Here is a 14,044-nt window from a genome sequence, read left to right on the forward strand (position 1 = left end):
TGCAAGGAGTATTCTTCAGAAGCATTTACTTTACGTGAAGACATGCTGAAATTCATAGTGAGAGATGAGGGACACCTAGACCACATCTGGAATACTATTATAAAGTTCATTTGGTGATGGCTGTCTTAAAGATCTACATTCATATCCACAGAACACTACTATTAAACAGTCTGACACAATGCCAAAACTGACTTTCTATATGTTTTTTTTGTTTCTTTTTTTCATCTCTATAATGAATAAAATCCTTCTAAGTGTGTTTTGTTTCATGCTATGGTAACTTCTTGGATAAATAATGCATCATTTTTGAGTCAAACTGACCCCCAAATATAAAAGATGGCAACAGAATTGTAGATAACAGGGAGATTAACAAATGTAACAAAAAATGTAACATTTTTAAACCAACTGACCATGAGTGAAAAAAGTGATTGTCCCCCTTGATTAACCATTAATTAACAGTACTCCAGAAAACCAAAATGAGAGCCATCATCCACAAAAGGCTAAAACACAGAACAGTGGTGAAACTTCCCAGCGTACCAAAAATACTTCAAGAGTGCTTCGATGACGCATCCCGGACATCACAAAAGAACCCAGACCAACGTCTAAAGAAGTACAGGCTTCACTTGCCTCAGTTATGTTCAGTATTGATGATTCAACAAAAAGAACGTGATTGGACAAAAATGGCATCCATCTGAGAGTTTCAAGGAAAAATCACTGCTAACCAAAAAGAACACAAACTTGATTCATTTCCCCTCCTCACTTAGATATTTTTAAAGTGCTGCAAAAATGTATTTGATGTGTTCTGGTTTTATTGGTCTAAGGTTGCTAAGGAAGGTACGGTAGCTCAGGGATGGGGCGATAAAATAGGTAGTGCAGTGATATTTGAAATGCTACATATTTTCCGTAATAACTTAAGAAACAGCAATTACCTATCCAGGTTGCACCTTACTTCTCAGTTTGGATAGGCTAGAGGATAAGGTAGATGGAATTCTTTTTAAAAAAGAAAAAAAAGCCTATCACTTTTTCTTCCGGAGGGAAGAAATGTTAAAAAATGGGGGAAAGGTACAAAACAGAGACAGGATGTCACTTCAGACAGGAAATACAATCAGTGGCTAGAAGATGGGATGAGAAGAGCAGAGGAATATCAAGAAACGGGAAAGTGAAACCAAATATCCTTCATTACAGAGCAATGGAAACTAACAAAGCCACAAAATAGATTAATAATATATTTCTACATAAAATATAAACATAAACACTATTCTCTTGAGATCTAAATGTTAAATAAACTATTTGCCTTCTTTGTTCAAAATTTGTCTTTGATAAATATTTAACAGCCCATTTTACACATGACCCAATTTACCTGGTCACAGGCTGGTGGGCACAGAGTGTCTATGTGAGAATCACCTGGGAAACATAAAAACACAGACCCGAAAAAAATCTATTAACATAGAACAAAAGAGAAGTCGTTTAAGAAAACGTAACTTTTGGGGGGTTAAGCTGCTAATGTATGTAAACTTTCCAAAAAACCGTCCCTCTTTACCAAACTCCACCTCAAAACAAATACGCTTTTTTAATGAAAAACGGCGTATAAAACAAAGAAAGAGAAAACAAACGAAAGCATTTCTGAAGTTTTCTTTTGTCATTTTCGGCAATAAATATATTCTAATGAGCGTTTCTGAAAGCACCCAGACAATGAATGGGAAGTGTCTGCGCGGCTTTTTTTGAGGCATTATTTACTTTTTGTTATCTAAACACCGATGGGGCTATTATTTGGATAACGATGAAAGAAAACATTTTGCCTTAAGGGAGGAGCGGCTTATATTGTCATCACTAAAACAATGCAACTATATTTTCAAAGTCATCAATAAAAAAAATCAAACGGCATCACTTTTTAGAAACACCTACCGGATAAGTGCACAAGAGATCCACAAAAGAGCTTCGTTTCCAATTAATGGGCAATAGACGGACCTATGGGCCAAACCGCGAGGACCCTGTGAGGGGCTATGCGGATGCCGCTATGGAGTTTCCCAGTGAGTTATGGGCATGCCTTCATGTTTTTTTCTCTGTACTCTGGCTTTACTAGTTACTCTATTTTCACTCTTTACGCAATGAGTCACTGCATGGTGGGTTGATGTTTAATGTCACCGCGGTACGTAGAAAGGCGCGTAGTCGTTCTTGCGGGCTATCACGTTATCACTATATCCTTGGGGGAGGTAAATAAAAGGTTTTGCCAAAGCACAGCGGTGATGCAAAGTGTGGAAGGTGACTGCACGGACCTATTTTTTTACACGGACCTGCACGCTGGTCGGGATTCGCGCAGAGACCAGCGCACTTGGTGGTGTATTGGATCTGTTGGACGGAACCTGAATCGTGACGCCTGCGCATGTGTTTAGTTGTTTCACGATGTGTTTTAAAGATGCTGCACCTGTTTGCGAATGTTGCAGAAAACAGGTAGAGGTAAGAGCGCATGTGAGATTTCTATTTTGGTGCCTCGCTTGGTGTGCATGACCTGCGTGCCACAGCGGTCTCTGTGCTGGGCATTTTTGAACACGCTCATCACGCTGATGACACATGGATGCTTGCATTTAGGCTTCTCGATGTACAGCTTATCCTGTATGGAAGAATATTGGTTCTGGGGTTTGGGATTTAAGCATCTGGAGATAAGTTGCTACTTTTTCCGGTTTTTCGCAGATCACAAAAGAAGAAAAAGAAGAAAAATGACAGTCCTGTGCTACAGGATTGTCATTTTTCTTCTTTTGTGCTTTACTCCCTGTAGCATAGTTATACGTTGAACCGTGCTTTAAGACTGTAATACACCCAGAGGCTCTTGATTATTTAAGATACTAACATTTAAAAATGAAATAAAGCCAATGAATTGTATTTGGTGGAACAAATGTATGATGGAGTGAATATGCATGTTTATGACAAAAAAAAGTCTGCTGATGAAGCAGTTGTTACTGCAAATCGCTGCTCTACATGAGGTGCTGAGTATTGAGGACTTTTTTTGTCTCGTTCATTGGGGAAATCCATCTCCACTGCGTTTCTCTAGCGTGACACAGCATACTGGAAAATGTTCAAACATGCAAGCTGAATCTGTGCTTTCTGGCACAGTCATCGCATACTTAAGTCAGCAGAAAAGAGCAAAGGGTTATCAAAGGGTGACCGCTATAAGGGATTCCAGCAGAACAGGAAATTATGTCAGACCTGTGTCATCTGATAGCTACCTATTTACAACTCTGCACTTTATCATGTGGAAGACCTGTTCAAAGTAGAAGACTGCAAAGCATTCAGCAGCAACCATTCCACTGGTGATATGTGTTTTAAATAGGATCTCCTTATCAGCCCTGTGTGCCATCTAAAATGCTACAGTCTTTTTGCACGTGTTTGTGAGAGTTAGATAGAATAACGCATACCAAAAGTGCCAACTTTAAGTCGGCCGGTCACCTTTGCAAAGCATCTGTCACATACCTGGCCTGAAGTTTGCCATTATCCAAAGTACTGCCACTTGTGGACTGCTGATTTCAATTTAAAATAGCAACATGGTTTTGGCAGCCGTTGGCAGGCGAACCTGTTAACTTCCAGTCTGGCCGCAGTCCTGGGCCGCAAATTCCACCATCGTGGTGAGAAAGTCGAGAGTGGATGCATGTGCGTACACTTTTTAGATTGATGAATTCTCACGTAGGCAGTGGTGGAGTTGAAAAGTTCGCTGATAACCCTCAAGCTGAGTCACACACACTAACAAATGCCAGATCGGATGAAAAAAAAAGAAGCAGAGACCAGTTTGCCTCTCAAACTTGCATATGTTATTTTATCAGAGACTGCACTGGTAACTATATGTTGTTATTTTTCAAATAACAATTAAACTTTCTGTCACTGAGGGTGAAAAAGCCCAGATTCCAGTTATATAGAAGCAGATGTGCCACTGACAATCCTCATGTCACTGCCAACGAGGAAAACGGGAGGTGTAGAGGGCTGTTGACCTCTTCTTGATGTTTTCTCTTGTGTTATCACTTTCAAAAGACTTCATCTAATATTGGAAACCATCTCAATTTGTTGTAGTTATGAGGAGGTCTGAGAACCTAATGTGACCTGTATCAGCCCCATCTGCCTGGGAAAATCATCTGTATTTTCTGTCATGCTTTTGCGTCACACAGCCAGGCTGCTGTGAAAGAGCGCATTCAACATGTGGCACAGAGGAACAAGGCTGATGCCCACATGACCCTCAAGATTTCCAAGTGTATCGTTAGAGTTCAGAATGTGGCTTGATTTCTATGAATGTGACAAGTTTCTTTTATGCTCATGGGAAAAAGTTAGAAACACAGCTGACTAATGTCCCAGCTGTGGAAATACCCTGTTACAGCAAGGATTAAACAAGGTCATTCCTGCACTGTCATGGTATCTGCAGGTTTCTGTTCATAATGCAGCAGATCACATGGTTTCATTTGCCGAATCATGCTGTTGTGACACAGCTTAAACAGTAATGCATCACATACTAAGACTGAGCAGCTCAGTCAGAAGCAATGCATCAAAGTTAGGTACACTATTCCTAGAAAGGCTTTTGTTGGCTAACTGACACAGTCCTCTAGCCTCACATGTTCTCACACTGAACACAGGTCACAGGACAGCAGGGGTCTGAATTAAGTGTGACAACAAATAAATAGATTGTTTTGTGTTCTTCAGCATTTGAGTGCATTTTCCTTTAGCTGATGTCTCTTCTGTAGTTGTGTATTTAAAATAGTTGTCACGATTTTATCACTTGGTAGAATTACTTTTTCTGAAGGATCCCTGGCTATGCGGCTATACGTACGAAAATTCCCAGAGGGGTAATAAGTGAGGAAAAAAAGAATCTGGATGGCTCCACTGAGATGATCTGACCTGGTTCTGTTAGCCAGTGGTGGTTATTTTGCTTGCATGGTTTAGGTCCACTTGTTTCCTCAGCAGATCTCTGTAAATCATCTGCTGTGGCCTTTGTAGGCACCAGCTCTTAACCCAGTCGGACACCAATGGTAGAGTTTGGGCTGGCGTGCTAGACCGCGCTCAAACATCAAATGAGACGATATCGTTTGGTGGATCAATGTTCCATCCTTCCAGTAGAGTTACAGATAGTTGAAGTACCAGTACCAAGGAGCACTGAGGTACAGTATCTTACTAAGATACTTTATTTTTTCTTATAATTTGTTTTCAGAATGATGGACCTGACCTGGGCAGAAGTGTTACTTTAAGACTATGTAGAACATTTGCTCTGCTTGCTTCTTTGTAAAGTTTCCCAGCCATTGGCATCAGAGCCTGTGCCTCTTGGTTTGTCTGGTTACGTTAGGCTGCTCTATGAACTAGATTACTTCATATTTTGTATCGGTCTGGATTTAGGTTTCTGTTTGTTTGCTCATGCTGGTTAGACGGATGCACAAAAACATCAAGAGGCTCATTTTCTCCCTGTTCCCCTAAATAAAATATTATTTTGACGTGAAGCATGTCATGAAAGAATGGTCAAAGTTGACCTACAAACAAGCAGAGAAGTAAAACAAATGGAAAATTACCAGCCTCACAGCTCTTTACCTGAGGGGTGACCTGCAGAGTCCGCATGAGAAAGACATTTTTAAATGTTAGTGAAACAATGAACCATGCTTAACTGTTAATGTGCATATCACTTGCACATTGTGGTGTCATACACAAAAGTTTAGATTGTGCTTATATTTGACTATGCTTATCCCTTATATATCTGAAGTCCTCTTGAGTGCCATGATTATAATATGGCTGTTATGTCTTAAACTAAACTTATATTATTCAGTATTCCCACACTTTCTCTCACAGCTGTTGCCCTCTTACAAGTGCAAATTATGCACCAAGCCATGCTGTTAACTTGAAGATGTATATATGGATGGTAGAGAAAAATCTGATATGATTTCAGCATAAAAATTATGTAAATGCTTAACTGCAACATGCAATGAAGACAGATTTATCATTAGAAACACAGCGGATGGTTTGAAAACTAAGTTACGTTTCTTTTGTTAATGAAAATGTAAAACGTGTTTTCAGCTCAGAAGAAACTCAGTGTCACAGTTTCAGTGCTGGTACTGGACATGTGAAGTGGTATCAAACCATCGCCAGACTTTGATGAAATGTGTTTGTGTGTCCGTTGTGTGTGATAAGCAGGACTGCTTGCCTTGCTGTTGTTAGTGTTGGACTGGACCCAGCCAGGCTTGTCATCCCCACTGAGGCCAATTTGTGACCTGAGGGTCCTGAACCATTTCATACAGGAAGCACGAGACGCAGAAGGTGCTATGGTGAGAGGAAAATGTATGCATGCATTAAAACCTGAGAGCAGCTGAAGGTTGCTTTATGTTGTCCTCTAAAGACTCTTTGTCTGCTGAAGTCATCAATACTCTCTCTCTCTTTTTGCAGAAGTCATGTAGAGAAGGCTGTGGCCTGTCCCAGTCTGTCACCGTCCCCCAGACTACAGTAGACTTTGATGTATGGGAGAAGAAAAATGTAAGTAATCACTGATGACTGCTGGATGTTAAGCAGCAGATTTAAATCAGCTATCAAATTCAGTCGACCTGTGGGCAAAGCCGTAGTACCTGTTCGTTTCTAATCTGATCATTATTACTGGCTCCGTTTGTTCTAGTATAGGGACGGTCTTTAAATCCTGCCCCCGGTTTTTTTTTCCTGCAAGGCACAGGAACAAGCCCAGGAGGTGCAGACTGGCTTATGGTTGTTACAACAGTCCCTCAACACGCTACAGACGTCGGTCACCAACACAGCAATGCACAGTCACATAGACAACACCATCAGAAACCTGCTCAGCATCAACGCTGTGCTGCGTAGTCTCAACATCCAGGTGAGTTGGAGAAGCTTCCCAGGTAGTAATTCAGGAATAACAGGTCAGCAGCTGCCCAGCAAACATCACTGTGTTGTCACTGTGTACATGGGCAAATGGTCATGGTCAGGTGCCAAAATGTGCAATATTTGGTTCACAACCAAAGGGGATCTTGCTTTGATATCTGATTGTTGTCCATTTAGACCCTCTTTAATGAGCAGTATAAGCTGTGGTAGTGGGTTTTGAAAGCAGTCAGCTAATTTAGTCGGGTCAGGCATGTGCAGAGGTGCAGTGCTATTTGTAGTGGAGCACATCAGTCAGGCACTTTTGAGTTATCTGCTTCTAAAGCTCTACATTTTTGACCATTATTCAACTATAACTAAGCAAATGGGATCAAACTGACTTTAAAAATATATGAAGTCTTCTGTCTAACCATGCTTATCACTCCTTACTTGTTGCTCACCGCTCTCTCCTCCCCGGACACATCTACTCTCTCTTTTCACATTACTTCCTGTGGGATAGATGTCCATGCACTCCCTAACTATGATGCCATCTCTCTCCCTCTCCTATTCTCTGGTGAATTTTGAATTCTACTGCATGCATTTACAAAGATAATATCAGAGTTAGAGAACTGCAGCAGTTTGACACTTCAGTAGTGTATATTCAATTCAGCACCAAATCACAACAACAGTCGCTTTATATTGCAAGGTAGACCCTACAATAATACATACAGAGAAAACCCCAACAATCATATGTGCCTACTATGAGCAAGCACTTTGGCGACAATGGGAGGAAAAAATTCCCTTTTAACAGGAAGAAACCTCCGGCAAAACCAGGCTCAGGGGGGGGCGGGGCCATGTGCTGCAACTGCTTGGGGTGAGAGAAGGAAGACAGGATGAAGACATGCTGTGGAAGAGAGACAGAGGTTAATAACAAGTGTGATTCAGCAGAGAGGTCTATTAACACGTTGAGTGAGAAAGGTGACTGGAAAGGAAAAACTCAATGCATCATGGGAATCCTCCAGCAGCCTACACCTATTGCATAACTAAGGGAGGATTCAGGGTCACCTGGTCCAGCCCTAACTATATGCTTTAGCAAAAAGGAAAGTTTTAAGCCTAATCTTGAAAGTAGAGATAGTGTCTGTCTCCTGAATCCAAACTGGAAGCTGGTTCCACAGAAGAGGGGCCTGAAAACTGAAGGCTCTGCCTCCCATCCTACTTTTAAATACTCTAGGAACAACAAGTAGGCCTGCAGAGCGAGAGTGAAGCGCTCTAATAGGGTGATATGGTACTACAAGGTCAATAGTATATTACAGATTTGAGAGCAGAAGAAAAAGAAACGGATATTAAATGATTTGTGGTTTGCACAGACAGTCTGCACCAAAGTAAAACATCTTTGGGTGCTTTAAAAGCTACTTTTGGAATTTCCCTCTCAGAACACAAACATAACAGTTTAACACTAAATTTAACATTTTAAAAAAAGCTTGTGTTGTTCGGTTGTCACAGTTAATGTGATTTGTGTTCAATGAACGAGTGAGTAACTGGTACTCTGGGAGATGGCTCCAGCTGTGAGTGCAGTGCCAAAACTTTGTCCTGCAACTTCCCCGTGTTCTCACACTGCACGTTTAGAGCCAAGTCCCCTCCTGCTCTTCACTTATGATGTTAATATGTGAATGAAACCAAGCAGAATAGACTGAGCTGAACTTTCAGGCTTTCGGTTGCATTTCTACCTTAATATTGATACATAATTAAAATATTTACAGAAGTGTGCACACAGCTGTTAATGGGACTTTGTTAGTGTGTCACTATCAGTGTTTGAATCTTAAACTATGTAATACTACATTTATTTATTACAGGCTGCAGCAAAAAAAGGGCCCTCATATCATAAACATTCAGCCTCCTTTCATTCATCTTAAGTGCTACACTGTTTCCATAGAGAAACTGATGTGTAAAACCTGAGCCTCCACAATATTACTGTTACTAGGACATCACTTGACCCTCATTGCGTGTGCTAACTTTGGAGCCACTAATTTGTGCGGCTCTTAGTAGTTGAATATTGGAACAGACTGCATCTTTATAAATTAGTGCACCGTGAGTCCTTCCACCCCTATGGTTCATTTTTGGAAATGCTCTTTGGTAAACAAGATTTTTGATGTGAAAAGAAGTTTTTGCACCTGTGCAGAATAGTAAATCTAGCCCTAAATACCACGATCACAACTTTGACCCCACATTTTTTGTTGTTGTCTGTCTTAATAACTGTGATAACCAATCGAGCCAGCTGTGAATGTTGGCTCGAATTTTGTTATTTGGGGGAAAAATTGGTGAAGCATCAGTACACTGTGTTCCAGCACATCTACGCCTCTGGACATGTGCTGGGCAAGATTAGGAAAAGGCATTGCAGAAGAGTGATGCATGTTTTATTCTTATCGTTGCTACTTTGCATAAACCATATAAAAAATAATATTACTGTTAAAAAATCTGGAAAATGTGGGGAAAGGTATGTACTTGATGATTAGAGACAGTGCATTTGTTTCTAAGATGGTCTCACTTATTGCATTAAAGTGAAATAGAGACTCTTTCTTTGGCAACAGACAAACGGAGCACAGTCACAGACATTCAGGTCCAAACTGTCCTGAAGGACAAACTCCTGTCGTAAGAACATGACTCAGGGGTCACATCGTGTTTCTTTGTATTCTCTTTCAGGAATTTACACCACCAGCAAATGCAACAGACCTTGAGGGAACATGGAGGGTGTCCTTAGCAACAGATCTGCTTCAGGTCCACGTCAACTTCCTGCGAGGCAAAGTGCACCTTCTTCTTTCAAGTGCACAGGCATGCAAGCCAGATGTCAGCTGATCGACCGATCGCCCCATCCCGGGCGAAGAAATTTGTGTTTCCAAAGGCAAGAGGAGAAATGTGACACTGGTTAACCTGCACGCTGCTGGAAGCGGTGTGGAATGAGAAAGACGCAGCAGTCGTCGCATGCAGAGGAAGAGCTGAAAGGATAGGACTGTCTCAGCAACGCTTTGGATGGACAGGAGATGAACGCACCTTGGAAAGTAGATGTGACTCATGGACACGGTGACAAAGACCAAAGTGATGCTTTTGGGAAGCACTGCTCCAATAGCTGTTTTACTGGCACTCTCTTGCACTTTGTGTGTGAATGTACTTCAGTGTGGGTGAGCTAAGACTGAACGTTTCAGTGTCGTCCGTGTGCGTCTGTTTTCAGCGAGTCTGACCCTTACACTTATTTCTTTAGAGGGAAACACCCAGTTAATACTGACTACACCTGGGCATCAATTTCACTACTGGAGGCAGAAACTAACGTGGCCTCACTCATGGTTTCCACATTTTTCAACTTTGCCTCACAGAAACAGTCTCTCAGATTTTTTTCAGTGAATATTTTAATATATTTTTAAGTTGAGGAATTACTATTTATACAGATTTTTCTACTTTAAGCTCAATCTTTGACGTAGTGTCAGGTCTAACATGCTAGTTGGGCTCTTTGTCATGTTTTGTTGTGTAACACTGAACACATTTGCAAAGGTGTTTGCTGCTCTTTCTTCTTTAGTTTTTTGATGATTGTGTGTACCTGATTGCCTGTTTGATACTGCATGTCCTTTCCAAATAACAAAGGCTTACATAGCTGATGTTCAGTTCCAGTGAGTTTGGGGGTGTGAGAGGTCAGTGAGGAGGGTTACATGAGAACTGTGAAGCTGCTACGTCATTGTCCGTGTTGTTGTTTTTGCCTGACTACACTCACCCAGTCTCTACACGCTGATAGCCAGACTGTCTGGAAAAACGTACAATTTACATCCTGTGTGGCTGTAATTGCAAATAGTTTTCCAGAGGCTGACGCGACGCCGTCTTCTCCCTCCCTCTATTGTTCGTCATCAAACCTCAGCCAGGCAATCAGCGAGCCCTGGGAACTCGAGGCTTTCTGTAAAATGGATGCTCAACTGTTTCAGATTAGTTAAGTGTTCTTCCTTGTTTTTTCCCTTATTTTTATATCTTGTCGTGCAAGTGCAAGATGTTTTTAAGGATGTTTGTATGCGTTTTCTTTCCTGTTTTGTGTTGTTTTGTCCCATCACTGTATGATTCCCTATTTAAATACGAAATGTTGTTCTCGGATAAAGAAAGGATGGATGGAAACACAACAAAGGGGAAGTTTGTGCATCTCGTTCATTATTTTTGCCTTTTTTCCCCCTCTCGATGGGGTGAACAAGCAAGCACAAGTACAAGCTGCCACTGGTTCCACATACAAATTTTCCAGCCACGAATACAGAAATAACAGTTAAAGAAAGATACACTCTGGCAAGTTTTTATTTTTACCCAGATTTCAAACAATCCAGCATTCATTATATACATTTTGAGCAGCAGTTCAGAGACACAAATCACATTTAAACAGAGTCTACGTCTCAGTGACCCTCAGCTGAACTCACACTGTAAACAATTTGACAAAACACTGTTGTGATGGAGCTATAGAAGTTAGTCTGCAGAGTAACAACTTCCTGGCATGTTTATTGTAGCTGCTACTGCCACCTAGTGGAGATTTACAACAATAACACCTGTTTGCTGCTTTCTTATCGGCATCTTTAAAACCTGAACACACAAACATTATACACATATAAAAAAAAAAAAGTTGGCACAGCCACATATGTATAAATTATAGTGCACACTAGTGTTGCTCCAAAGCATGCAGACTGAAAAATGTATACAATACAAGAATAGCAAAGGTGGCTCTCCACATAAACTCAGTGTTTGTGATCTACTGGTTAACGAGGGAACAAACAGGGCCTGAGGACTAATGGAGAATCTCAGGCTGATCCACAGGAAACCTCCTGATTGGTCACTGAGCGTCAGGATAGAACACCTTTATGTGAATGGCCGAATTGTTACGTGTACGCGTCATCGGCTCTCCGGCCTCGTCCGGATCTTCGGGCTCCAGGTCGTCCACAAGCTCCACTGTGGAGGTGTTGGCTGCCAGCTGTAGCGCCCCCTGACTGCTGGCCTGCAGCTGAAGGGCAATGTTAATAGCCCGGTTGATGGCCAGGCCCAAGCCGTGAACACAGATCTCTCTGTGACCCCCACCTTCCAGAAGCTTCTGACAGCGCGCCAGCTGAGCGCGGAAGTCCGTCTTCATGTTGACGTAGACGTCGTTGCGTCTTTTTGGGAGCTTCCGGGGAAGACGCTTCCTTAGTGTGTACTCCACTGGGTCCATCTCAACAGCAGGTGAGCTGGAGTCTGTGTGTGCAGGGCCCGTCTGAGGGATGGAGGACATACTGGGGTTGCGTGGCTCTGTCATGTTTAGATTTGTGCCAGGGGATCAAGTTGAGGTAGCAGGTGGGGCCACACGAAGAAGCTGAGGAAAGCAGACAGAAGGTGGTGTAACATGGTCAGATTAGCCTCAGGATACCTTTCAGAAATACTATTCAGAATGGATCTAATGCATCATCTCTATATCTGCACATAGAAAACAGACAGTAAGGTGACATATACACAACATTTCAACATTTAAGCATCCGGAGTCTCTAGAGCGCAGGTTAAGTGAAAACAGACGTAACCCTGGGATGAGAGAAGTCCACCATTTCCTGTTCACTAAGTTAATTTAAACACAGGCCTGAGTTTGTACCCCAGCAGCTGACATCAGCGAGCTCAGTGGCAGGTTTTTTTTTTTTTTTTGATAAACTTCAAGTTTCTGACGCCTTCTCTCCTGCTGCAAATAAAGTATTTAGCTGACACACACTTTCATTTCATCCAGTCAATATCAGAGTACATGCTGGAACACTTTAACCTGCATTTTTATGTAGTGATGTTGTTGCTTTGTTGCTCTGTGGACATGAAGGCAGCCGTCAGGTTGTCAATAAGCTGCTCGCCACTGTATGTAGTAATCACTGTTTCAAAAAACCTGTACCGAGCTGTGGACAATCATTTATCCGTGGACTCACTGATGGAAATTTCCTGTTATTTATGATTCATCCCATTCTTAAAAACCCATTTCATCATGATGCTATGCTGGAGATGATGGGAGTATTTCTGAGACCGATGACGGTGGTGCAGCTGAAACAAATTTAAGATTCTTGCATTTTATCCATCAAGTTTATCATCTGTTAGTAAATTTGAAGTTGAATAAATGTATCTGTAGTTTATCTGCAGTATCTGCTCAGTATTTACCCAGTGGTAAACAGTCTACCCTGTAGTGCATGTTTCTGTCATGCATTTTCCATTTCACTTAGTAGAACTTAAGGAGTCTGGTTAAAAGGCTAAGCTTAAAGAGAATAAGTAGGAGTCACATTAGCAAATATAGTCACTTCCTGTAAAATCTCAGTTAATTTATATTGTTTCGTTGGTAGTAGGAAAATTACCTTAAGGACACACGAATACAAATCACCTTATTTGTGCATGACTAGATAAAAAAATTAATGCATGAAAAATAAATCAAATAATATTTTTAGATTTTTAATCATCTTGTGGTTTGCAGCTGTTCAAGCTGGCCCAAGATAAAAGTGAATTCAACAACAAAAAGAGCGAAAGATGAGAACGGTCCCTGTATAACTCGGGTAATGAGTTTCGAAATGAAAATACATACAAACATCTACAGATACGCTCACCTGAGCTGTGCTGGTGAGCTCATATAGTTATCACATCTTCCAGTAACGATAACGTCCGTATCCCGAACAAACCCAGTGTCTCAATCTAACACTGATAAAGATGTACTTCTCTAGGAGCAACTCGCTAACAACGTGCTAACGCTATAAACAACAGTGCAGTGGCTAAGCTAAGCTAACCGTGTAAATGAAACACGAGTGTTTCCTCTGTGTCACTCCATCCTGGGAGTACTCTTACCTTCAGAACACAGACTCAGGTCACAATGTCTCTTTATATCATGGCCAGTTTATACGGAGCATGTTTTTTAAGCTGTACTGCAAGCTTCCCTAGATAAACTGGTAGTTTATTCTCTGCGTACCGGAAGCTCGATAACTGGCTGGGAAAAGGTGGGTCACAGCGCCGCCTTCAGGCGTGTTGATGCCTGCGGCTTTAAGACTTTCTGAAATAAAATGAATGAACGCAAAATATATAAACAGCGAAAACAAGAAGCTTTATATTCAGGATATACGGACTCGAACATATAATAACAAAAATAATTCAGAATATTTACCATCTGCAATTCTTCTATTTCTTTATGCTTCATTTTAAGGATAAACGTTGATTCCAACGTGTGCCTTGCCTT

At 41.3% G+C, this 14,044-nt stretch overlaps 2 protein-coding genes across 5 annotated transcripts; one reads left to right on the forward strand and one right to left on the reverse strand.

Moving 5' to 3' along the window:
* The first annotated feature begins 1,943 nt into the window (after nt 1–1,943).
* On the forward strand, nt 1,944–11,056 carry epoa (erythropoietin a). Of its 3 annotated transcripts, none has more exons than XM_004572187.6 (5): nt 1,944–2,027; nt 6,151–6,281; nt 6,400–6,486; nt 6,671–6,835; nt 9,517–11,056. In XM_004572187.6, the coding sequence occupies exons 1-5, from the start codon at nt 1,949–1,951 to the stop codon at nt 9,667–9,669; spliced, it is 615 nt and encodes a 204-aa protein (XP_004572244.1). In that variant the 5' UTR covers nt 1,944–1,948; the 3' UTR covers nt 9,670–11,056. The 3 variants fall into 3 exon arrangements, with proteins under 3 accessions (XP_004572244.1, XP_004572245.1, XP_004572246.1); XM_004572188.5 differs by lacking the exon at nt 1,944–2,027 and adding an exon at nt 2,110–2,454 and having other exon boundaries at nt 6,148–6,281; XM_004572189.6 differs by lacking the exon at nt 1,944–2,027 and adding an exon at nt 2,110–2,454.
* A 62-nt stretch (nt 11,057–11,118) lies between these two features.
* pop7 (POP7 homolog, ribonuclease P/MRP subunit) lies at nt 11,119–13,847 on the reverse strand. 2 transcript variants are annotated; one of them, XM_004572185.6, is made up of 2 exons: nt 13,660–13,847; nt 11,119–12,175 (listed from the first exon to the last, which is right to left on the reverse strand). In XM_004572185.6, exon 2 carries the CDS (start codon nt 12,116–12,118, stop codon nt 11,663–11,665), a length of 456 nt encoding a protein of 151 aa, XP_004572242.1. In that variant the 5' UTR covers nt 12,119–12,175; nt 13,660–13,847; the 3' UTR covers nt 11,119–11,662. The 2 variants fall into 2 exon arrangements, with proteins under 2 accessions (XP_004572242.1, XP_004572243.1); XM_004572186.4 differs by lacking the exon at nt 13,660–13,847 and adding an exon at nt 13,425–13,628.
* Between the last annotated feature and the right edge of the window lie 197 nt (nt 13,848–14,044).

Source organism: Maylandia zebra, linkage group LG3, assembly GCF_041146795.1.
Source record: "Maylandia zebra isolate NMK-2024a linkage group LG3, Mzebra_GT3a, whole genome shotgun sequence".
NCBI classification, from domain to species: domain Eukaryota; kingdom Metazoa; phylum Chordata; class Actinopteri; order Cichliformes; family Cichlidae; genus Maylandia; species Maylandia zebra.

Coding starts and splice junctions, on each gene's coding strand:
- epoa (XM_004572187.6), top strand. CDS start 1,949: ATGGGCAATAGACGGACCTATGGGCCAAACCGCGAGGACCCTGTGAGG. Junction 2,028..6,150: donor TGCCGCTATGGAGTTTCCCA/GTGAGTTATGGG, acceptor TGTGATAAGCAG/GACTGCTTGCCTTGCTGTTG. Junction 6,282..6,399: donor GAGACGCAGAAGGTGCTATG/GTGAGAGGAAAA, acceptor CTCTTTTTGCAG/AAGTCATGTAGAGAAGGCTG.
- pop7 (XM_004572185.6), bottom strand. CDS start 12,118: ATGACAGAGCCACGCAACCCCAGTATGTCCTCCATCCCTCAGACGGGC.